This window comes from Haliaeetus leucocephalus, unplaced genomic scaffold (assembly GCF_000737465.1).
Source record: "Haliaeetus leucocephalus isolate CR32 unplaced genomic scaffold, Haliaeetus_leucocephalus-4.0 Scaffold140, whole genome shotgun sequence".
NCBI classification, from domain to species: Eukaryota; Metazoa; Chordata; class Aves; order Accipitriformes; family Accipitridae; genus Haliaeetus; species Haliaeetus leucocephalus.
The window spans coordinates 3,183,020-3,209,774 of NW_010972576.1; the positions used below are offsets into that span (position 1 = coordinate 3,183,020).

The window sequence follows — 26,755 nt, forward strand, 5'->3', positions numbered from 1 at the left end:
AACCACGACATGGAGTCAGGAACAGAACCCCTTTACCTCCTAGGTCCCACCATGGACATCTGCTGGAGAGGCCGCTCTGGCTCTCTATGCTGAAGCTCAGGAAGATTTCCTCCCCCAAAATCAGAAATTAGAAACAAAATTCATGAAGCACAATCCTGAAGTGTTGTGAAACACGACATCTCTACGTTGCTGACTCCAATCCTGACAAACTACGGCAACACACATCATGTCACGGTGCTGCAGATTGCTTGCCGAGTTTTCAAACATCAGATCTAGTACATGGCAGATAAACCCCTGAAATTATTACAATTCAAATAAAAATCAGGTTTTTTAAGTCTATTGAGTCTTCAGACAAAAACTGACAATAGGCAATAGCACAGGTGTTCAGCTATTAACGTCAAAACTGTTGGCAATTGCACCTCCCATCAGCATCCATTCCAGTCTTACCTGGTAGATATCAGAAAGACTGCTGCTTCCTGAATCACTAGTGATGCTACATCCTGAGTGACTAGACGAAACGTGGGTCACCTGTGGGTGGAGACTGTCAGTAAGGTGCAGCTTTGTGAAATCTGCAGGAAGCTATAGGTGGAGCAAAAAAAGCATCATTACAATTTGAGGTAGATACACAGCAAAATGAATTCAAATTATTGACGTCACACTTTACTCTCTACCAGTACCAAGTTTATTAAGAAAACCATTGGGGATTGAGAATGCAGCATGAAAGTTTGAGTTTTGCAGTTTTTTAAAATACATACAGAAGTCAGCAAAATACCACAAAATTGCTGCAAATATAAGATTTAAAAAACCCCATATATCCGAGGACAAACACCAGTGAAGAAATAACCCTTATGCCAAAACCCTGCAGTATCTTGCTATGGGGTTTGGATAGAATTAAAGCACATACAAATATTGTGCTAGTTTCAATATCAATGGTTCCCTGCAGAATGGGGATTAACAGCGAGTAAAGTCACACACTTTAAAAAAAACAAACCCAAAAACCAAAACAAACCAACAAGCACTGCTCTGGATTTGGCTAACTCTTCTGCTTCTGAAGTTGACAAAGTACATTAAAGGCAAGTAAAATCCAAGCCACTGAGCTGTCTGTTATAATTTGAGCCAAGTAACATGATGGCAAACAGGAAAAGTGGGAAGACTGACACAACTGCAAAGAACTACAATGCTGAAATTAGTTTGCTCACACACAGTGCTGAAGAACGAATCAAGAGTATATTCAATCATTTAACAATCACCCACCAAGATTTGTGATGTATATTTTTTACTACTGCTTTATGCACACAGCTCCCATGAAAATCATTAAGAACTATAAACATTGCCAGACTGCAGAAAGTCAACTTTGATAAAGGAAAATATTTGCTTTCTGAAGAAATATTTAAATGCTACTTCAGGGGCAAATTACTCCTTTCCCCAAGAAGCTTGCATCCCACTGCTAGTTAATAAAAGTATGTTAACATGTCAATTTTGGTATGCAATAAATGCCTCGATAATTTAAAAAAGCCTTTGCTTGTTTTTTTTTTTGTTTGTTTCAACTCAGGACACAGTAGATACTGTCTACAGAGGTGTGTTTGTACCGGTGTGTCCATCCAAGTCAGTTATGAATGCCACCTTGGCACTATTACCGTTCTCCCTGGATGAAAATGAAAATATAAGCTCGTTCAGCATTAAGATATAATACGTTGATCAGTATAAAAGGTTATGAAACAAGTAATCTGCAAGTCACAAGAGTGTGCTTGAGAAAATGATTAGCTCTATACAGTTAAAGGTACTGAGTGATTTTACTGCTGTTTTCCTGGTTTCAGTCTGTTTATGGAACATGCCCTGAAAGAACGTTGGCTTTAGAATTTGTGGTGAAAGCACACACAACTGGAAACCTTAGCCTTATTTAGACTGACTGGCATTTCCTATTGTAATGCACCTGAAAAGGATTTCTTCCTTGTTACAGCATGATTGCATCAGTGATAGCAAAAATGGCTACATTTTAAACAATTCTTTCTTAATATTTTACCTGAAAGAGGGGCTAAAAACAGGAACCAGGCATTAATAATCCTAAAAAGCTTTAGTAAGCCCAGAGCTAGGGTTGATGTTCATATGCCAATCAACAAAGAAAGGGCAATTAACAAAAGCAATACTCTAATACATACAGCCATGGATACTGCCTCCAGAAAAATCTAGTTATGCTCACCACTTTTGATGATATACCAGAAGCAGAAAATACAGCATTAAGGAGTGCATTACTTATGGTATCTGTTGTCTCTGCTACTTCCCTTTTCAATCTGTAAGTCTGAGTTATCACAAAACTGAACAGTATATACTGATATTCAGGCCACTATATCCATTTTTTATCATGATTCGAGCCATTCTACAAATAAGTATACATTCCATGGGTAGAATGTATAGTAAATGAACCACCACAGCTTTTGCAATGTGTCTATGACTGCTCCTAGAAGTACAGTCTCTTAAAATTAAAGCAGTCCAGGTTTACTTCCAAGTAGAAATGCTACATATTATTTTAAGATACATGCACAGATCATCTAAGAGTCACACATTTAATGATAACCTACAAAGATATAGTATTTTTAGAGTTTTACATTTTATAAAGTAATAGCTATTTCAATCCCAAGTAAGTATTAACTCCACAGGGAGGTGCATGTCAACACAGTCTTGCACCCAGCCAAACACGTTCAATTTTTCATAGTGCCCTGCAAATATCTCCATGTCATTAACAATCGCATTTATTTTTTATCAATGCAATAACAATTCTTAAGAACCTTACATCAAAGCAAATCCAGTTAGTACATTAAAAAATGAAATCAAGCTATATTTAATATAACGACTGCACTTAGTGTTTTAAATGAACAGCAAGGATTTATGTTTTGTTACTACTCAGGCAATAGGAAGAGGCAGGGGATTCCACAATAACGGATGAAATACACTGCAAATAAAAGCAAGCCTTCTGAATTTTTTTGGCTGTAGACAATCAGCTGAATGTTTGGTGATTACTGGTTTCAGAATAACTCCTCAAGTCAAAGCCACGCTGCATGAGCTGGACTTGCCAAGTGGTGACAGCATAAGATCAGAAGTGGGCATTTTACTTAGGGCAACTGAACTAGTCACTTTGATCCTAATCAAATAGGACTATTTACAAGCAGAAAGCACATGCTCACATCTTTGCAGACTACATCTCTGTGCTACATGCCCAAAAGCAGCATCCACCTCGACTGCCTTACCCCCAAATAAGTTGAGAAATTGTGCAAGGATTAAAAAAGAACACAAAAATTAAATAAGCTGAAACGTTTAAATTGTGAGCTTGATGAAAACTGCGTGTGAGAAATACATGCATTTCTTAGTTACATGCTGCTATTTAAAATATTTAATGTACAGAGTTGTACACAATGGGGAAAAAGTAAAGTACTGATGACAATGAAAAACCACGTGTGCTTAAGTCTTGTATGTAAGAGGCTACACCTGTCACTCCTGGAGCACAGTGTTTGGTAAATGGTTTCGGTAAGCAGGCAAGAATAAAATGCAACGTTCAACAAACTCAGTAGTGTCAGCAACCAGCACAAAGTTGCCTGGCCCCACCCAGGGTATTTACATTTAATTTCTTACTTGCAGTGGAACTGATTAGAAGACAACATCATGAAACCATGCTATTATATCCAGTGAAAAAATGGCTAGGAACACCAAATTCTACTTTTGGGAAACGTATGACAGTTAACTTCACTACAAGAGATATATATTTTCTGTGCTACTGAATATTGCTTTATCGTGAAATTTTTAAGCACTCAGTGCTTGTATTCAGCTATTGTTCCATTCAACATTTTCGTATTGACTTTAGTATTTAGTATCACAGTAAAAATAAAGGTTTTCATGTAATGTTTCAAAAAGCACACAGGCTAGATATATAACACATGCCTTATCCTCCAGATCATGCAGCAGTATGAGTAAGTCTAAGGACATACCCTTTGCCTCAGTAACATCAGCTACAACAAACTAAAGACACCACAATGGCATCAGAACCAAAGAGACACTTTTATCTTGTTTTGCGTTATCATTAAATGATGGCTAATTTTAAGGAGTCATTCAAAGGAATAAGGAACAAAAGTAACTTGTGTATTTCACATAAAGAGCACTTATTTTTCTGCGACAATACTAAACTACAGCTTTACTGAAGCCAGCAACTACAGTATTTCTTAACTTTGTTACTGAACACTTGGGAGTCACAGCATGAGACTGAACTAGCAGACAAGAATAAAAACGTGGCAGGCTGTTAGAAAAATAAATGCACGAGTCCTTCTTAAGTAAATGTAGTTTCACTACACTACATTAAACAATTAATAGTCATTAAAAGGGTCAGATAACTGCCCTCATAACCTATTTTCAGGACAAACTTCTTAAGTGAGAAAGTGTTAATGCTACACATGCATAGAACTAATGAAATATGACGTAACAGGGGAAAAAAGTTTTTAATAGAAAACATGAACCAATACAATAGTTAACACCAAAGCCCTAATCTTAATTTGACAGAGATCAAAACAGTATTTTATAAATATACATATACCTCTTAATAAGCATGCATGCATGTATACACACATTTAAATAGTTTACATACATGTCAAGAAACCAGAGGAAAACTGTACAGCTGGGAACCCTATGCTTTTACTTCTTGAAAACCATAAAACAAATGAAAACTTAAACAATTATGTGAAACTATCTTAAGGACAAAGAGGTATCTCCATTTTGAACCATACAATACCTTAAACCCTATCACATCTTGCTATCTTAGAAGCAGCATTTTATTACTTCCACCCTCAAAGTGAGTCACCGCTTTATGCATGCAAAGCTAACAATTACTTTGCTCTGAATATGTTCCTCCTATTTTAAGAACATCATGATTTTCTCCTACCCTACAGCATGCCTTTCTGTATAACAAAAGGCAATATATATGCTACTAATGGGACTGTACTGGGCTTCTCCTCTTTCTTAGTCTCTTGGCCAAATGCTTGAGCTCCTCTACATTCTATGCAACTTCCACTCAAGAAGTCATTGGGCTCATCCTACTAATACAATATTTAAAACAAACAAAAAAATTAGTATATTTTCAAAATATTTACTAGGCAAGAAAGTAAAATCTTCAGATATATCATAAAAAGGTATGAAACCAGCAAAAAATGAGTGAAATGATACAAAATCCTTTCTTCATTTAAATAGTATTCCTCTAAGTTTTTTGTTGTGTATGTGTGGTTTGGTTTGGGGTTTTGTTTTGTTTTACTTTTATAATTTTAACATAAATTATATCTATATATAAAATATATAAATTATATACATTTATAATTTTTATAAATGCAGTTATATGTGAAAACAACAAGCATAAATGCACCAACAAGAAAGACATACACACAAACATAATTCTAAAATACAAGAGGAATGTTGGCTGGAGAGCTCCAACATAGCATTCATTTTAGAGCAAACACATCAGTAAGCATTTTATAAACAAGGTCTTCTACTGAAGGCCATTCAGCACTTTATGAAAGATTTATAAAGCCTGCAAAGTGACTGAAATATATCTGCAGAAAGATGAAATTTAAGAGAGCAAAGGTGTAACATTCTGTTATGCAATTCACGATGAATGATCCTATAGGCAATTAGGTGCCACTGAGATAGGCCAAGCAAGTACAGTAGACGTAAGACAACACAAAACATCACCTTTATAAACTATTTCCACTTTCTGAAATTAAAGAAACACAAGCAAACACTGATTGTTCAAGCCTCTGAACACATGCATCTCAGTGCTTATTCTGTAGGACCTCTTTGCTAATAAAATAATAAAAGCCAAGGTAATAATAATTTTAAAAGTTTTATTTCTTTTATAGATGCTGAATTTAGTCCCACAAATATAAATAAGTAAATTATAATGAAGTTATTTTGGTATTCTCTATCTTTTAATAAAGGAAGAGCAACAGCAGCCAAATAAAATAAATACTATGCCTAAGTCTTGCCCATTTTTTTCCCCACCAGGATAGAAATTTTAAAACATTCATTGCACTACAAGAGTCTAGATCACCAACCCGGTATTCTTCAGTATCCTACCGATTCAGTAACATTTTATTTCACTATTTTATGTAAATGTTCATTTTTATATTAGATGTTTGTAGGTCTGTTGTATGCGTTTGAAGGATATACCCAGATTTATGATGTTTAATGACTGAAGGAAGAAAATACTTCCAATAATGGTGGGTATTCATCAACATGCTAGTTCAACATAATTCTTTCACTAACCAAGAGAAACATCAAGGAAAACATTTTTATGGTTCAGTGACTTAAAACACAGCAGTCAATGTAAGTAATTACTGAATAATAAAGTAATTTCTATTGATTCTGTCTACAGACATGATGCAGGCTGACATGTCCAGTGCAGAGTTAAATTTAAAAATAAAAGTTTAAACTACATAGAGTTCAAATTAGAATGCAATTCCCATGGAAGCAGGATTTCCTTGTACTTAGGGGTGGGATGGAAAACATTAAGAAGTTTCTATGTATTTTCTTTTAAAACTTCAGCAGGAGTTAATAACCCTCACACTTGAATTACGTCTTCTGTATATCATTCACTTATACAATAGTATCTCATATATTTTGAGTCTCCAAATTTTCCTCAAGTAGACATCTTTATGTGAAACTGTGGCTCAAACTTTACAAAGACCTACTCTCAAAAATGTTCTTCATTTTGAGTACAACACAAGACACAACCCATGTTCTGAAAATACTGCATTTGGATACTATTGTGGTTAAGCAGTTGTTTATATACAAAGCCCACAGCAGAACACCTCTAACATAGAAATAAGCATTAAGAAGAGCTTTTCTGGCAGGCTCTCCATATTTTCCTGCACTGATGCCTTCCTACAGGTAGCACCCTGTAAAACTATTCAGAGGTTTAAGCTATTGCAACATGATGTGTTGGTCTTGGAGAGAGAATGAGACAGAACCAGTACACGGGAGCTTCATTTTGTTTCCCTCACAAAACACACACTGACTACCACTTGCTGTACATCTCATAGCTCTCAGCAGCTAATCCTATGAGCATGTAATGCATTGAATGTAATTATCCTTTGCTTGAAGGATTATTGACTTCTGCAGAGGGACAGAGGTGGTGAAATGTAAATGAGTATCTGGGGAATGGAGAAAAGCTTTCAGGGACAACTCTTCTCAAAGGAAAAGTATGAAATGCATCACTGACACACACCCATTCTTCTTTAACATAACTACCTTATCTGTTGTAGGACCAGATCTGTTAGTATTTGCTTTTTCTTTTGACAGCATTTGTGTGTCAGATTCAATGCAGCACTTTATATTCAAAAGTGCCTTCTTCAGTGCCAGAGCATAAACAATATTCCTTCTGCAAAACAAATGTCAATTTATTGGCAACAGCTCAAATTATGTAAAACTAAAAATAAAATAAAATTGTATCATACAGGTATTTGCAGTGACTGTGAACCAAGAATACAAAAGAAAAAAAAATGCAGAACACTTTTGAACTAAATCACACTAAACTGAACTAAATCATACTGTACTAAAGCATTACCCAGTTTTCCAGAGCTCTTCTCAGGGTTTTGAAATCCTTAACTCAAACCATTATAACATATTTAAAATGAACAGCAACAAATCTGCAAGATCACAATATTTTTATTTAGAACTTTATTCAGAAGTTTGTCTCAGAAAATACCTGGTAAAAGTGTAATTTCTTCATTGGGCAACAAAGGATAATTTAGTACTTTTAAAATACAGTACCTGTGGTGGTTTTAAATTTAGAGCAGTTCTGCTCCAGCGATCAAAATAAAAAGACTGTTCTACAACTGTTTTGACTGTGGATATACATTTAAGTACTGACAACTCTCTGGCAACCTCAACCACATGGACAAACATGGTCTTTCACAACATTTCAGTCACTTTACCTCACTTAACATTAATAACAAAGCAATGCTATTTGCATGGGATAGGCTGATTTTACACCATTTCTCAGACACTGTGTACATTTTTTTCCATCTCCTTCACAGAAAAGGAGAGCTGTGTCTCTGCCTGTATCTGCCACTCAATTGCTGAAAGATTTTTGTTCTATCTGCTAAAGTTTTTCCCAAACACTGCAGTGGAAGTGAAACCTTGCAGAATTGAGTATGAAAGCTTTTCAGGTCTTCCTCCTCTTTTTTCACTAACAGTATCTGATATTTTATATTGATCGGTTTGGTCTGTTTTATGAATGTCTGCAATTCAGATCAGATCCCATCCCTGAACAGTAGTTCAAAGTGTGAAAAGCAGAATCTCTATTCCAGTGTATTATGTCTGCACGTTTACAAGGCCATACCGTATCACTCTTGGTAGTAGCCCACTGCCTCACCAAGCACTCGCATTTAGAGCCCTAACAGAGCCTGCACAGCCTATGCCCACACACAAACGAACATCTTCCCAAGAACACTGAATAAAATTGGGAAGGGAATTCACATTGTGGAAATCTACATAATGAAAACTGACAACTAGGGATAGGCACTCAACGATGATTGCAGCTTAGGCTGAAGGAAAAACTGTTGCGAGGCATTTCAATTGACTTCTGAAATATCTCTAGGGTAGGAGCATAGAAAACTGAGCTCAACCACTGAACTTGAGTAAAAGCTCCCTATTTAATAGCAGTAGACAGGGAGGACAAAAAAATAATAAAGCCTGGCTTTGCAAAGATCTCTCTCTTGGGAATAACTGATTTTCATACTAATATAATGCATGTTCCAGTTGATGATTTTCCCACAGTTAGAAATTTCTAAATACTTCCTCTTTGTGGCTGTTTTGGTGTTTAATATGCTGAGAACTACTCCTGGGCTGGAAACTAAATGGCCTACTTTCAGGACTTTTGGAGACCTATAAGGTTAAATTTTGAACCCTTTGGCCTGTTACAAGTAACTGTGGGACAGGAAGGAACAGAGAACCTGGTCACAAACTTTGCTTCCACAGGAAATCAGACAAAAGATTTATGCCTAAGGATGTAAAAGCAAAAAAAGTTCAAGAACACTTTATGTGGGCACATATGTTTACAGGAAATGTTAATTCAAACATTTTCAAGCAAGATGTTTTAAATCCTGCAGAACATTTTAAGTGAGGGGATGCTCATGTACACCTCATATACAGACCCATTTTGGGTTTCTTATACAGCAGTCTAACTAAAGTGGACAATGGGGGATGCTAAAGAGCAATTGCACCAGTGGGGGTAAAACTCATGGCACCTGCAGTCAGATTTTATTTTCAGCTTTAAAGCACCACTTAGGATTGAAAACCACTACAGACAAGTTTAACCCAAAGGTGAAAACATCATTCCTGGGCACATTTTAAATGGTTAAAGAAAAGACCTATGATATGTATACATTTCAAGTGTCAAAGCCTCCATCAGTAGGGCGTTCTTACAGCATGTATTGCTTTTTTTGTTTTATACCTGATCATGGATTATTTCATTTCATGATTACAGCATTCCAGCTGATCTAACTAAGCTTGGTTAAGTTTTTCAAAACACTCATGAGGGGACATCTCAGCTTTGAACTGCAGCTGTTTAATCTGAACTACTGCAGTTTACTACTGAACTACAGCACTGAATTTTACTGCACTGAACTAACTTACAATAGTAAAAGAAATCAAAGTGAATTAATTCTACAGTAAAGAAAAATTAAATTAAGTGCTACCCAAGTAATTTTTTTTTTTTTTTTAAAGATAGGATATGAAAAATGATAGGTATAGAAAATACCTCAGATTTCCCCTCCTTCCAAGTGTGGGGGGGGGGGGGGAACAAACATGCTGGTAACACAGTGCAAAGAGACAATCCTGGTACAAGAGATGAGCAGGACACTCTTCTGTGAGATTAGGATGACTCCTACTTGGCGTAAGAGAAATAAAATGCAGTATGAGAAGATGTGAGATCATGCACTTGGAGACCAAAACCAAGACTCTAGGAACTTATCTGTCAGAAATGACTGTAAAAAGAGTTTCAGTGTATTCACTAATCAGAAGGTGACTGAACTGTTAAGGTGATGAAGCAGAAGAACCCAACAATATCACAGCATGCATCATCCAGAAATACAGTAGTTTCAGGCTCTTCTCCATGGCCCCAGCAGAGACCTTATTTGGAAATGCAGCACACATTGCCAGCTATATGTTTTCAGTAAAGATGGACTTAAAGCCATACACATAACATAGAGTCAGAGAAAAACTATCAGGATTATCAGAAGAAGAAAAACTAGTATTTGAGAAAGCTAAGAGGAGCATGGCTTATTCAGCCCAAGCTGAGAGAGGGTATGATCCCTATCTAGAAATAGGCAAGAAGAAAAAGAAATATTTCCAGCAAGAGGCAATGCAGGTGCAAAGCCTAACAAGCAGGAAGTTGAAAGAAGGTTGCTATCTAATGAACCACAGAGATTCTCAAAACCAGGCTCAACAGCAGCTGTGGTAGAGAAGGCTTTCAAACCAAAGCTAGACAAAGTTATGAACGTGCTGTGCAACAGTGTGTAATGGCACTGACCCAGAAAATCCCTTCCAGATCCATATCACTCTTCCAAGCAGAAAAATCTGAAGCCAGCCTGGTTTTTTGTATACTTATCATTCAGAAGCAGACTAACCAAAGGAGGAAAAAAGACAAAAATCACCATGATTAACATCGTAACATTTTAGATTTTCTTACTAGTAGCTTCTTAGTAAAGACTTAAGTATTCTGTACACTTCCAAGGAAAATATTTTTAAAAGATACATATATGTAGGAAGCTGCTGTGAACAGATGCAAAAACTGGAGATTTCCATTTGTACAGTAAGTCTTACCTCTATAAAATGCCAAATTAATTGAAAGAAATTTGATGAAAATTTGAATAGAGACATGATAATTCACAAGCAATTAAACGGAATTTTTTTTTAATGTTTGATGGCTGCAGCCATGTCAATGCCACCCTTGGAGTTTTAACTAAAGGATTATCTTCGCTTTATAGTATCAAGGAATAATTTAAGAGAAAAGTGAGTTGGGTGGGGGTTTTTTTCCTGACTTTGCTTTTCAGTAACTTAACCAATCGGAGAGGAACATGCATAATTTCTTCTGCTGATGACTGGCTCCAAATAAGAAATCATGAACTGCAACTACTTGTTTTCCATGTGTTTGCTCTACAGTGGAAGTTTCCTCTATTTTCTTTGTCTGACAATGAAAGATGCACACTTTTGCTTCATCTCAAGCAAAAAGCTTAAGAAATACAGTATTGCAGGATGCATATTCTCAACAAACAAGAAGCTATCAAAGCACTTGCTCAGCCTTGTTTTTAAGAATATTCTGATTGTAGCATTCTTTGATATAAAGCAAAAATGTGTACTACCACAAAGTTTTGAGATTCTTAATTGCATAATAGTGAGCATTTCAAAATAACGATATAAAATTTTAAAAAGAAAAGGCAAATAATTTTGCTTAAAAATGGTATGATATTTTTAAAATAAGGTGATTTTTGAAAGAAAGGTTATAGATAATACTTCTGAGACTGATGCACAGAGAGCAAAAAGGGTTCATATTTGCATTATAAAGTAATATATGTAATGTCTCGCTGTTTTTCTGGATAACAAAAATAGCACAGCAACGAGACAACTAAAAATATTTTTAAATGACAAGCATTTTCCCTTTCTATATGACTAAAGTTGCAAAATCTTAAAATAGTAAGTTACCTTATCTATGATTTTTTAATGCTATACTAACATGCCTAGTAGTTAAACAGCTTTATTACTTATTTTATGAATTTGGAAAGTGCAACTGTACTCATGCCATAGCAATGTAATAGCAGTGAATGTTACTATAACATCCCCAGCTTTGCTTCGCTTGATACATTATTCTATTTACATTTTCCATCATATGGTAGCCAAAGGAAATTAATGAAAATTTTTCACACTGACACAAACTCTTAAAACTGTATGTGTTATCATGCATCCCTAATACCCCTGAGTTTCTATTTTGTCATACAGAACAAGATTCTGACTTCTTTGAATTACTAAGAATATAGTTTGGGCAAAAGACCTACTTGTGTGTGCTCACTGTGATCACAGCAAGAGAAAAAGTAAAGGACCATTTTTCTTATTTTCATCAAGGAGTCTTCAGGTAAGTGCAAAGATATTCCCTGAATTCTAGAGCACCATGCACCAACAACTGTGCGGAGCCATTTAAAATTACTTACACAAATCAACACAGAACCATCTTTTACATTAATATTTCCATTAAATTTTGAAACAACCTGCAGAGCTTTTCTTTGTAGTCTAAGTGTCAGTTAGCCAAAACTGTAATATTAAATGCCAAGTTCAATTAGCCCTTAAAAAAAAAAAAAATCACCTAACTTTTCTAGATGTCCACAACAACATATTCACAAGATAATGGTTTCCCAACTTCCTTCAACAACAAAGCAAAACAAGAAGGCCCTACATGGTGCCTGCTAAAACCAAGGCCGCTTTAGAGCAAGGAGACATTGTGAATTGAATTGAAGCACCATGTTTTTCTGCTTAAAATGCTGACATTCAGATGTGACTTCCAGAAATTTATCTATTTGTGTCTGTGCAGGTGTGCACACAGAGTTTAAATCATCCCTTATATTCCTGCCTTAGGTCAACAGCATACTAAAAAACACAAGTCATGTAGCAACTTGTATATTCTACTAACACCATGAAATATTTCAATGGCACCTATTTATGAAGAGATTTTAAATTGGAGATTGCCAAGCTGCAGAAAAAATAAGGAGCACAGAAATCAGCTGGAAATACTAGGATCAATAACTGAAGCCCGTTCTACAAATATAATTAGTGAAGTTCATCTTTTTTTCTCCCACCTACCAGAAGATAAGCTATAGAGACCCATGATGTGTGCATGTACATCACCTACTGTATTGAGTCACCTTGCAAGAAGCAAAATTTGAGAGTCAAATCTTAACCTCTGATTTATGACAGTGCTAGAATGGTCTTTGCTGTAACACCCCATCCTGCAAGAGATTAAGAAGGTTACTTTCTTTCCTAAAAGTGGTAGACATTTTAGTCATTTACTGCATTAAACATGTTATCTCTGCATGCTTAACCGAATAAAACTCCAGCTGGAACATTGCACCTCCACTTAAAACAAAATAATAAAAAAAATCTTATTACTCTAACTCAGGAATTCCTAAATTTAGTTTTCCCTGGGTACCATCATCACAGAAAGAATAGTAATGTACAATACTAATGGAAGTGGCAGGTGTAGGAGTGACATTTAACTGTCTAAACAACCTCTTCCTTCAACAGGAAAGAGGTAGATAACTAGATTTTCTGTATATTACTGCTGACATGCATGCCACTGTTTGTGAAACTATGCTTTTATATCCATTTATTTAGGAATAGCAGCTGTATTCAGGGACCTTGGAAACTTTCTGCTAAACAGAAATATTTGAAATCCTTTGCTCTGAAGTGCGAGAAATCTCTCATCTACTCACAAAACTAAAAAAAAAAAAAAAAAAAAAAAAAAAAAAAACAAAAAAAAAAAAGTAAAAAATAAAGTATCAACTAAAAGAACCTCCTGTTTTGGAAACAAGCAAGACTGAACAGGACAGAAACTCCAGGAGTCAGACAACAGAAAAGGTTTGCAGAAGTCATACACCAACAGGCAAGGAGAGGTACACCTAGCATGCAGGCTTCTACAGTTATTAGCAGAAACTAACACTGTTTTCATTTTAGTTTGCTTTTTATTCTGCTCCTACAGCTGTGAACAGCTTCTCTTTGAAAAGAATTAGTACGAGTCTTCTCTGCTGCCTTAAAAAAAATTCAGTGGACCACCACTTCCAGATGCAGAGTTAATTATTTAAGTAGGACACTTTACAAAGGCTCTGAAATCCATAAATTCATGCATTTTCCTTTTCCTCGTGGTTCCTTAAAAGTGAGGACAACAGAAAAAAGATCTTTCTACATTATTTATGGGTATTTCAAACCAAAGCCCCCTATAGTCAGCTTCTTATTAAAGGCCAGAAAAACCTAGCTAAAAATCCACTGGTGATGTGGGTCAAAACTGAAAAGGCAAGCGCTCCAGGGAGACACATCCAAGTCTGACATCTGGCTCTTTCCTGAGCAATCTAGAAGAGTAGAGAGCTACTGCCTGCCAAGTATTTGGAAGATTTTTTTTTTTCCCTAGCTTGTTATCAGGAATACATTAAGATTTAGAGGTCAAGCTGTACCCTGATCAGTGAAGCAGCAGAGGCAGAGAGTGTACAATGCAAGTTTTGAAGTACCTTTAGCTGCTTACATATAAGAAAAAAAACAAATCAAGAACACAAAAAATGTAGCTGGGTTAAAATGAGAACAGGGTTGATGGTTCAGCAAACCTAGGCTATAGCTAACTAAGAAATAATTCCCACAATTCAGTTTAGATTTCCTAAAATCTAGAAATTTTTTTTTTTTTCAACCACAACTAAATACATCCAGTTTTCAGGTACAATGTCCTTCATCACCCTGTTTTCAATCCATCGATCCCACTACCAATATTAAATTTATGGTCCAGTTCGGCAGCCATCTTCTTTTTCAGGCATTACCATGCCCTTTCAAATCATCCCACATTAGACCTTCCTGGCAGTCATGTAACTCCTACAGCACTCGGTAGGTTGGCAGGTGCGCAGCAGCAGATAGGCAGTTAGGAAACAATGCTATGGATGGAGTCCTAACAGCACAACCCAGGTCCCATTCTCCTTGCTCTGCAGGAATAACAGCAGCACAGCACAGTAAAAGCCTATTTTTAACTATAAAGCAAGCCAACGTGACTAAATACACAAAAGGCGAAGACCTACAAAATAGCACAACGTCATTTTTATGAAATCATTCTTCAGAAGAGGAAAAGAAAAGCTTTAATCCATTTTTCCTACTTGCAAAGTCACAGTTTGGAGTCAAGCTACCCAGTTGGTGTGTCCAAATGACCCAGTGCACAGTGCCCACGCTTGTAAGCAAGCAAGCTGAAAGGCTATAGCCAGATAAAATGAGGCAATATTTATAGGCTGAGTGAAAGAAATCACAGGTTGAGGAATTTTGACCATTGGGTTATTGTCTGGGTTTACAATGTGGTTTCTGGCGGTCCATATATCTGAAGATCAAGTAACTGCAGTTACCAAGAGGACACTACTGCTACCAAACGTCGGCATTTGGTCACCAGTCAACCCTGGGACAGTTGAAATACATGGAGCTACATTTTGATTGCCATAGCATTTGTTAGCTTAATAACAGATACTAAATGCAGCTATAATGTAATACTTTGTCCTACTTTGCATCCTAACACACAAGCCTGCTTCTCCTCTATTTGAAAAGCAGTTGGCTCCTGATTCAAGTCAAGAAGCTGGGGCTGAAAGAGAAGGCTGGTATTAAACCAGTTTTCATATTCCCAGTCCAAAGGAAAAGTGTCATCTCCATCACAAGCTGCAAATGCCATGGAGGTATGCATATATTTGAGTGTAGGGAGTCACAACCATATTCATATTGAAGGCAAAATCTTCACATTTTGTCAAATGGTTCAGAGCTTTCTGTTGTCCTTTACAGTAGTCACTAAACTGGGACTCACAAGACATGTAAGGAAACATCAGAAAGCCTTCCTGAATTATAGGAAGGGCACTCACACTCCCATCTACTACCCAGCATAGGGAACACAAAGCACAGTAACTGTTGAAATCTGTAGCCGATCAAATTATTTGATGGCTTTTTAAGGCTCTCTAGACAGGCTTTGGTAGGAATGGCATATTACAGGAGACATCAAATGGACTGCCTATAACACAGGACTCAGGAAAGGCTAGAAAACTAGCCAGTCCAAGCTGGGGAGATTTAGCAGGCTACTCCTCATTTAGGAAAATCCCCTTTCACTTTTCGTGACAAGGGAACTAAACATGCTGGGATTTTGTGCTCCAACATTTGCAATGCAGACCATGGATCACAGAAAGGCTGGTGCCCTTATTTTTAGCTTTTTGACCAGCTTAAGGTTTAGGCCAAGTATAGAATGCCAGGTTAGCTAAATACCGTAGAGTTGGTTCATAGTAGCAAGCTTCACATTTGCAGTGAGAGCAACCCAAAAAGACAGATGAAAGCTTTTGGCCAAAGGCTGGACCCACATTCTTGCATCTTACCAAACTGCACTAGTCTAATAACCAACACCAGCACCACAAGTGTAAATTACAAACAACACCTACACAAAATTTCATCCTGTCTTCCAGTTATTTCAGCAAATGCAATTGGTTGTGGTCCTTCATGTTTTCCAAGAAAAAAAAAAAAAGAGAAAGAGAGGAAAAAAAAGAAAAAATTAGGCAATAGCTCATCTCCACCCCTGTATCTCAGATGTATTAGGGACTTAGTAGCAGCACTATTTGGGCCAGATGCTATGTTAACGTAAGGCTATTTGCAATGCTTTTATGTGGGTGATGTTGAAGGTAATCTGTTGTCCTTCATCTGCCCTTCTAGTACCCCCATACAAACATGGGTTTAGGAAGGAATGACAAACACTCCTATAAATTCCAGCTCCTGGGCACAGGATCAGCTTTCACAAGCAACCCACTGAGCAGAGACCCCTTCAGTACAGTTTATTCTTGCTGTGGTTCTCAGCTGAATCATCACCATCTCTAAATGAACAGCAAAAAAGACTACTGGCAAGCTGACAAAACTGGAAGAACCACCAACCATCCAGTACTGGGATACTGTATGAGTGCCAGTTATATCTCAGTAACAGATTGATGGGTTAAGCATGCAGAGTTTAGAATCCTAAAAAGCCTGCAGACCTGCAGGGGTCATCCCACGCTTCTTTTGCACTATAGCTACCAGACTCTTTTAAATACAGTATTGAAAATGAAGTGTGGCAGGTACAAGGTTCTTTGGTCAAAGGTAAATCTTGAAACGTTAATACTTCATTTTTCTCAAATCCTTAACATTAACTAGACTTATGTAGGGTTTTCACAGTCAGTAGGACTCCTCATGCACTGGCAATAAAGAACACTGGAAACACTGCTTCAGTATTACCCTCACCTGCGTGAACTCTTGAAATACCCTACTATCAAGTTTGGGGTTTTTTTTCCTAGTAGTATTACTTTTATTGATTTTTTTAATTTAGAGAACACTAACAAGAATGCATCAATATTAGTAAGTGAAAATAATTAATAGTCTTGTTATATATCTGCTATTGCAACTAAAATATCAAAAATCAAAATCAGACTTTAATAAAATAATATTGAGATCCTGAAAATCTTGTATTTATTTCAGTCAGACAAAAAAAAATTCACACCACTGTGTATTCATGAAAGGGTTAGTAAAATTAGTTCAGCTTTTCAAACATCAAGGATGCTCTTAAGGACTAATCTATAGCAATTTAAAGCCTAGAATAAATATACCAGGGAAGAAAAAAATATCTAAGATAGTTGAAGAAAAGCAAACTTTAAATAAGCTTAAAAAAATATATATACTTAAGAGTTTCTAGCATCAACATTCATTCATTATCCCAGAGAGCTGATAGTCTGAACACAGTTTAAATGTTTATCCAGTTCCAGTTTAGAAATTAGAAATCATGGTTCCTATAATGCTTGTATTGTTAAATCACATGCAGTTATCTTTTGCTATTTCATTGATTTTGCAGACAACTTGTAAAGCTATCAAGTACAGAAGTATTTTGCAGATGAGCTTCAGGTCATCTCAGCAGCAGACACAGAACAGAGACACTTCCCTCGCTTTTGCATACTGGAGTAGTACCCCCAGCAGCAGCGGCAATCACAACTGCAAAAACAAGCAACACAACTGACAGCAGTTTCTAATCCTTTTATAAGCTACATATTTCTTTGCATATCACTGAGATGCCCTGCTTTAGATAATTAAAAATGGAATTTCCAAAAATCTAATTTACTTCAACTTCCTGGAATATTTTTACAAGTGCATTTGCTAAACTGTTAAGTTTATGTTACTTGGAAATTGTCTAAGTACAAGCATAAGTATCACTGAGCCAGTACTCTCCAAGGGAGTGCAAATATTTTGCAGGTGGAAGAATCAACTTGAGATACTGAGGTACAGGATTTCCTTAGCTGACCGTGCTTGCTTCTGGTTACAATGGACTTCAGGCTACTATACATGCATATTGCTAATTCCCTGATATTTTTAATCTATGCTACACTTAGCACAACACAGTCCATTATCTTCTGCTTTTTAGAGCTTCTATTATTCCTGTGTCTTTATTAACTAGTAGAATCAGGAGCAAATCAACAGTACCTTAAGGGATTTAGGATTCTTTTTCTCTTTTGACATTTGGCTTTTTGGTTGCTTGATTTTTTATTTTTTTTTTTTAATTGTTGTGTATCAGCAGCTCTCAATTTCAGCTGAATTTTCAGCATGCCTGAAGATCAGGCAGGAGTGCTTAAAACTCAGCAATGATAAATAGCATTAGTCTGTTCGTCTCAAAATAGCATGTTGGAAGAAGCTGACTTTCCTTTTCAGGTTCACATCTGTATTGTGACTATGACACAACACATTTCAGTGTGCACCATCATAGACATCACTTTGCAAGCACTCCAACACCACCACTAGATTTGGCCACTTTGGAACGTAAATCAGAACCAGTAATACTGATTCTGTTAGTTTCCCAATTCTTATTGTGAGGCCTGAACTTTTCCTACTTCATAAATTTGCTAAACGAATGCCCTACTGTGAGATCTTCTATACCAACTATTCATGTCAACCTGAAAAAATTTCAGCTACTTTTTCAGAAGGTAGAGAAAGCAGTTTTGTGCACACATGCACAATATACATATAGACGGTGGCTTTTCTGGTGTGGTTCTCCCCTCCCTTTTAAATATGTTGTGCAATGCCCAGGCCTTGAAACAGTAATGGAAAGATGGCAGGACATCTCCTATGTGCCAAGGATGCTTTCATAGCCAACTCTACAGGTCACTAATGCATTCACTGTCATTCCTATGAAATGACCCAAATTTTGCCATTTATAAGCTTTTGAGAAAATCTGCAGTTAAATGTTGTCCTGGAGAACAGGAATTTAGCCAGACTCTACCGCAGATCTCTGGTAGGATGCCAGGCAAGTCACTTAAAATCAACCCTTCAAATGATCATTAAGCTGTGGGTGCCTGAACTGAGCCAATACACAGAAAATTCAAATAACAAAATCCATACTTTGAACACTTATGTACACCTAGCTATGCTGAGGAATAAGCATCTTAAGTTCTCAAAATTCTATCCTTACTTTTTACCAAAGATTTGCTTCAGCAGAGCTACCTGAAAAATGAAAATAATCCCACCCCCACCCCTACTCCCCCGGCACTACATTAATGAATTGCATGAACACTGTAGTTACAAACACTTTAAAAAGCCACAGAAGAAAAAAAAAAAATAAATAATGCTTTCATCTTCTGAGTCGGACTGGAATAGTATGCCACAAACAGAACCCGGCCTTCTGAGCAATGAAGCTAGCCCAAAATATCGAACAGCTGCTCGTTAAACCAGAGCTATCCATCTTGAGATGAATCTTGTGGAAGATATATGGTCATGTAATTGAAGACTGTATCATAATGCATCTATGAAGAGGTTAAACACTATTCCTAATCACATGAAAAATCCACAACTCCTTTATTGGTCTTCAGAGAGGATTTTTTTTTTTTAAATATACAAATTAAGAGGAAAGGAATAATCAGAAGGGGCCAAACCAGAAATCTGGTTTCAGTAAGTGATAAAAATAAAGGTGCCTAACAACAACAGAAAAAAAATCTGTATCAAGTGCAATGTAATTCATTAAGATTAACAAAATCACAACCATCAGCAGTTACAGTAGCTAACAGTCGGAGTTCCTTTTCATATGTCGTCCTTTTTTTCCAGATATACATATAAAAAAAAAATCCAGGTACGATGCCACCTCAGACTATTCAGCTTACCAAGCGTAGCCACCTGATCACAACATCACACTTCTTTTTCCCATGTCTTAGTGCTGCATGATGCTCACTCAAAGGACTAATAACTATCCCAGGTTACATTTATTGTGTGAGTTATAAAACAATACTGATGATCCCCTCCAATAACAGAAAATTACTGTTATTCTGTATAGTTCTAGATTTCTTAGGAAAGCGTGCCAACCAGCACCCTTACTACACACAGTATTTGGTGTGTAGTACTAAAATAACCATATTTGAACAAGTACCACTCAAGACTTTTCCTCAAAATACCATTCATTTCCTTCTCATTCCTGGGAGCGATGGGGCCCCTAGCACAGAGCCACAAATCTTTGTGAACTAAAATATGGTAAGAACAAGCCAAAGATTTGACTTATTGCTTTCAATATTTTTCAGTAATTCAAGACAGGTCAAGCACATCAAAAGACTGCAGTACCTACATGATCACTAAAGGAGAGTCACTGGGCTGGCAGTGAAACATATCCTTTATTAGCAGATTTTATTTCAATAATACCCAAAGTAAAAATGTAACTTATACTTTCTTACAGGTTGCTCATAAGTCACTCCAATGCACTCTGCAATGCACGAGCTGTTAATCATTACACAGTCATGAAAGAACTCTGCATCTCAAGTTGCATTTTAAAAAGCCATTATACCTGACAATTTTTTCTTTTTTTTTTTAAAGTGACCTTAAGTAAAGTTCCTACAAACAACACATACAAGGGAAAAGGAGAAATGAGATAGAAAGATAACATTTTAGAAGGCCCAAGCCTACTGTGGGAACCTTCATGCACTAGACTTTCATGTTATTTTTTTCACATAATAAAGCACTTATAAGATGCAATGTGTGAAGCTTTTCAAGAGAATGTTGTTTCAACATCCACAAAACAACATTTACTGAAATATCACTCATCCTCCTAACCTTTAAGATTAGGAAAATTAAAATGAGAGCACTACAAAGCTAGTTGAGAGGACTCTTAAAACCAGCAAGGACACAGCCAAATAGAATGAACCTACTGAAATACATGAAATCTGGTTAAGTGCATCAAATACAAGAACTCAGCAGAACTACTTTTGCAACAATCCAGCTTCCATTTCTCTGCTGTCTTTCACCCAGAGCATACTTTTACTCCCTGTTCAGCAGATGGCAACAGTTGTGTGTCAAGGAACTTCACCCATAGATCAATACCACCTTCAGATAGGCATCTGCAGCACTGCTTCAAACTCTTCCGGTTTATGAAATATGAGGCATTTAGGACCAGTACACTTGACTGATGCGGCTGCTTTTATTTCTTTTATTAAATTATCTAGGAAACACAACATGATTTTTCACTTTTCCTCTCTCCATTTTCACCATGATGAACCTAATGGTCAGTTTGCGTACCATTTTCACAGAACAGTAGATTTAAACCATATCTCTCATTCCTTAACTAAACTAGCATGAAATTAACATTTTAACAGCATTAACTAAAATTAATTCACAGAATTTTGTGAAACCTTACACAGGAAATTTTTGCATTCAATTCCAGATTGTCGCAGCAAATCAAGCTGTCAGACTTTAGGCAGGGATGTCACAGAAGTAATTAAGGCTCTATCCTTGAAATAAGATCAAGTCAGAGATCAATAAAAGATTTAGGATTCTGGGAACATACTAATATGAAAATAACTCATCACCAAAAATTATTAATTCAATAAGTTCTCCTTTTAAGCAAAGCAAGACAAAGTCTCTATATCTTGAAACCTCAAGCTTGCCTTCCCTCTCTACCAAGAATTCACATCTTTCAGTCCCATTTTCCAAGCAAAATAACCTCTACCTAGAGAACAAGCACGGAAAGTTTCATTACCAAAGTGGTGGTGTTTGCTGAGCTACATTGTGTCCCAACAGTGTCATTTTAAACTTCTATATAAACTTTAAACTATGACTCTTGTTCATGCAAAATCAGCAATTGCATGCCAGCCCTATGTCAAAGTAAGATTTCTTTCTCTTACATATATGTGGACTTTTCTTCAAGTAAACTAATTTTCTTGTAAAGCAGTACCTTGACCTTTTCCCTTTTAGTATTCCTACATTTTGGTCCAGAGAGTGAAATTTATCTTTGTGATTAAATTAACTCAAAGTAATACAATTAAAATATGACAGAGCTTGTAACGTAGAGTCTCTAAAATGCCAGGTTATTTTTTTCCTTTACCTACAAGCAATTATTTTATATTGGTTAGACTTGCTGTGTTACCAGAATCAATCTAGAACTTTTCATCAACATTCTTTGGAGAGTAAAAAGAGCAGGAAAAACAAATACATATACAGCTTTCGCATTTTATTCCTATTTGCAAAGTCAAGGTAACCTATTCTATTTCAGCTTCTTTAGTACTTGAGTTTCAGAAGGAAAGGAGTTTGGGGTTGGTTTTTTTTTTTTAGATTAAGTTCTAAATATTTCATGAACACCAAATGATTTGGTAACATGAACTCCTTTATACTTAGAATGTAATTAAGAAGAAGGGAAAGGAACAAGTCAGTCTACAGCAAGAAACTGTGCTATGTCTGCTACATGCATAAGAAAAATCCACTAGACATTCTGAAATCTTTCTAGATTAGTTTCTGTATTTCTACACAATCAAAACTGAAGTCTTGAGGAAAATGTTTATCCTTTAAGAAGTTCCTGCTATCACATCTTCCCAATATTTATGATTCTTAGCTGTATATGCTGAACATACTGTACACATTCCCATGTACATTCTAGCACATATAGTATGCACAGAACATTATATATATAGATCTTTTCAAGAAACAAATTGTCAGATTGAAAATTATATTGAACCATATAAAATCTAGCATGAAGATTTAAACATGTTAACTGAACAATAACAATACATACTTCTATAATGTTTTTATCACGTAAAACCTAAATTTCTAATTCCTTACACCTGAGGCCTTGTTAAATAATGTTTGCTCTTCTGCTTATGAATGCATTTTTCCCAAACAATAAACACAGGCAGCCTATGGGATTAAAGCATGACAAAGGTGTAGCTGACTCATGGGATCAATTAGAAAGCATCAGTACTTCTCCTTTTGTTCATTCCATGTTTTACTAACAGTTTCTGCATTTTCAGCATAAGTGTATCACAGATGTTAAACGCCATGCTACAAGGCAACAGCACACTAGTACCACACACTAGACAGAATAAATCTATTCCTATCATCACCTACAATTATATCACTTGTTATACAGCTTGAGTATTTCTTTAAAGTTTTAAGAAATGCATAACAATTTTAACGGAATGCTCATTGCTTCTTGCTCAATGAAAGTATGTCAGCATTTCTTCAAATAAATTTTTAATATTCAAAAAGAACATACAGAGTTGCCTTTTCTAAGCTAAAAGCAATCTTAAATACAGCCACCAACTCTAATGCCACCTCAGGTACAGCTTTGCCTCGAAACCCACTATTAAATTCACAAGCAGGAAAGCCCGTACGCAGGACGACAAGCAGTTTCAATCTCCATGCAGTTTGCCCGTGACAGGTTATTGATAGAACAAACAGAATTTGCAATACTTACTGAGTGTTTCTCCTGCTGGCCCATAACTCCATGGTTAGCTGGGATTGCAAGTGGTTTCATAATGAAGAAACATAAACCGAACTGAATTTATACATCATGTACCAATTTCTTATGGATGGCAAGTCACCCTCTACGGCATTAAATTAAAAAGAGGAGGAGGGGGGAAACCAAGCTGGAGCTAAAAGTGTCACTACTGGTAAGCTCAAAAGCCCCCTCGCACTTGTAGTGCAGAGCAGCAATCCGAACGACAGCGTTAGTCTCCATTTTTGTAACACTGAAAGTCTAAGCATGTCAGGACATACAGAGCCTGATGAAACCCTACATATCCAGCATTCATCCAAGGGACCAAAACCATTCCCTGAGCCTTAGGAATGGGAAGAAAAGAAAAAGGAGGAAAAAAGCTAAAATGGCTGACTGCACAGAGACTCCCTCAAAAAGGCTTAATACAGTATTATATTAGTCAGGGTGTAGGAACCAGCCTCCAGCATTCAGCCAAGCATTGTTAATACTCCTGTTTCATTTGCAATCACACACACACGCACGCAGCCTCCCCCCCCTGCCACCACTACCCTCCACTCCCCCAAAATCAGGGCAGAGCACACGAATAGGGACCTCCTCCCCTGGCTGCTAATGATGCTGACAGAGTAGTGACCAGTGATCTCTGTTCCACTCAGCTAACCAAGTTTGCACAATTAATCTTAGCAGCATGACACTGATGGACATTTAATTTTATGATGCCTGCTCCTTGCAATCACGACAAGCACGTCTACCGCCCAAAGAGTCAGCAACAAAAATACAACAGTTACACACACACAAAAACCCAGAGAATCATGAGTCTGAATGCAATACGCCAATATAATTACGTTATTGTGCTTACTTTGGAAGACCATGGCTGCAGGCAGTTGGCATAGCAACGCACAAGGAAAGCCATTTCCTGGGTAGAAAGAATGCTTCCTTTTCTAAATAAAAAATTCCTCTTAGGATACAAACGGCATTGCTGCTTCCTGCAGAAAGCAAAGACACTAGTCTGTCTCTTAACCTGCACACAGGCACACACTCAATGCAGTTCGAGTGATGTAAGTGGGTTTCTCTCTCTCGCTCTCTCTCCTCTCCCTCCCTCTCCCTTTATCCACCGAAATATTCGAGTCAAATGGAAGACACATTCCTTGAGGCTCGCCCCCTCGGATACTTAACCATTTCACTCATTAAGGTAGAGATGGACAATGCAGATAAAACAGCAAGCTCTTGCCTGTATCTGGTATCAGCCTCTGAAGATCAAGGCAGCCCCAGAGGGGAGGGATTCCTTCGCTGCTGGCTCCTAAGAATATCACTGAAGTCAGGGTGGGAATAAGGACCCACGTTTACCTCGCCAAATCCTGAACTGAACACGACTTTTCATGAAGATGAGGATAAAGCAGAGGGGTTGACATCACCTCCCTTTTTCCCCCACCCAAAAGAGTGCTGCTGCAGAGCTGTAAACATTGTTATCAAGTATTTATAAACAGTGCACTTGATGAGCTCTCTCAGATTTTCAGCAGCTTCCCTGCTACGCAGGCCACAGATACCCAGGGGCTGTGGCAGGTGAACGTCCAGAACCCTTTAAGACGACATTTAAAGTCTTTCTGAATACAGCTCCTGCTTCTTCTTGCGCATTGAATACACAAATTCCACTAAAAACAAAAGGGGATACACGGTCTGGAAGAGACTGACGTACATATGGCTTTTATAATTCTCGCCTCTGACTGTAATTATATCTGAAACTCAGAAATTTCCCCAGTCACTCCCATTCACACTATACCACTTCTCATGTTATACCAGCAAAATCACACTGCAGAGGAGCTGAAACGCAACAGGGAACGTGCTCAGGCAATAAACTAATTGTCAGCCCTATACGACGAACATCTTAAGAGCCACGAATTCACACCACTTGACGCAGGGGAGACCAAGCCAGGGCAAACAGGAACATGCCAACCTTCCATTAGGCTTCAACTTTAGTACAGTTCTCTAGAACACGTTTACAACACATTCTTTAAAATGAGAGACCATCTGTGCTTAAAGTAACTTCAAAGTCTTTTTTTTTTCCTTTTCTTTTTTTAAACAAGAACAATAGAAAAACAGACTTAACAGTTGCTACACAGGCATAAACACACAGGAAAAAAAAATGAATACTACAGAATACTATGTCATACAATCTGCAGCTGCCTTCCACCAAAATAACATGTCCACTGATAATGAGTTTAGTTTGTTACACAGTGATTTCTTTCGGTACTGACAATGACTGCTAGTAAATGAGGCTATAAAAAATAGTGGAAATGAATTCTAGTAAAGCAAGAAATGATCCTGAAATATCTGGTCTATTTTTTGCACAGTTATTCTAAGGACACCGTTTCACACACAGCACATTTTAAATTGAATATATTTACATTTATGAGAGTTTAATGACACCCATGCCCTTGATCTTCTAGTATATGCTAAAAGATAAGTTCTTCTTTAAACGACTGAACTACAAAAATGAGTTTAGAATTTTTAAAAGTCTTTGCAATCTGCCAGTGCAACTAACAGATGATTTAAAAACGTCAAATTATGCTTAAGCCTTGTAAAACAGTCTAATGCTCAGCACAGTCAATTTTCTGATGAAGTGCTGACCAGAAATAGCGGAAGTTATTCATTCTAGGAAGCTCAGACAAACCCTCTATAGTACAAAATTAAAAAATATTACTTGTTGACAAAGAAATTAAAATCCTCTTGAGTCTGATTTGGTGGCCTTGCGGTTAACACCATGAGCAGAATTTCAGCGCAGTGTTTTACGCTCATGTCAGGAAAAAATGAAGTTCTGATAAGACAGAAATGTCTCCCCAGCATAGGAAGGGAGCACACCCTGAACTCCATTACATACTTAACTATCAATATGCATCTTACTCTGCATCAGTTGCTATTTCCAACCAAAATCTAGCCTGGTTTCTGTGGCATAAGCCTTGAAGAGTAACATGAAAACATGAAAGAAACCATTAAAACAGTAGTGAAAGACAAAACCTCCAGATGATGAAGCCATGAAACACTTCCTTACTACTTATGCTGGTCACTACTATACACCTCTACTTGCCTGTTAGAAAATTAAGTCTGTACTTCATACACTAATGCAAAATTTAAATCAACCTAACAAAGCCTAATTGATGTTCACCTGCATCAGACTGATGAAAACTTGGTGGTTTCCAAAATAGAAAAAAGCCT

General features: G+C 36.9%; 1 protein-coding gene across 3 annotated transcripts in view; it reads right to left on the reverse strand.

The window, feature by feature from the left end:
- RAPGEF2 (Rap guanine nucleotide exchange factor (GEF) 2) overlaps window positions 1–26,755 on the reverse strand; it is a 133,678-nt gene that overhangs the window by 49,512 nt on the left and 57,411 nt on the right. For 2 of the 3 annotated variants that reach the window (XM_010586085.1, XM_010586084.1), the window contains one exon: window positions 448–579. In XM_010586085.1, coding sequence (XP_010584387.1) covers window positions 448–579 — 132 coding nt within the window. Of the gene's footprint in view, window positions 1–447; window positions 580–23,524; window positions 23,897–26,755 lie in introns of those variants that run through there. The other variant, XM_010586086.1, reaches the window with a different exon arrangement.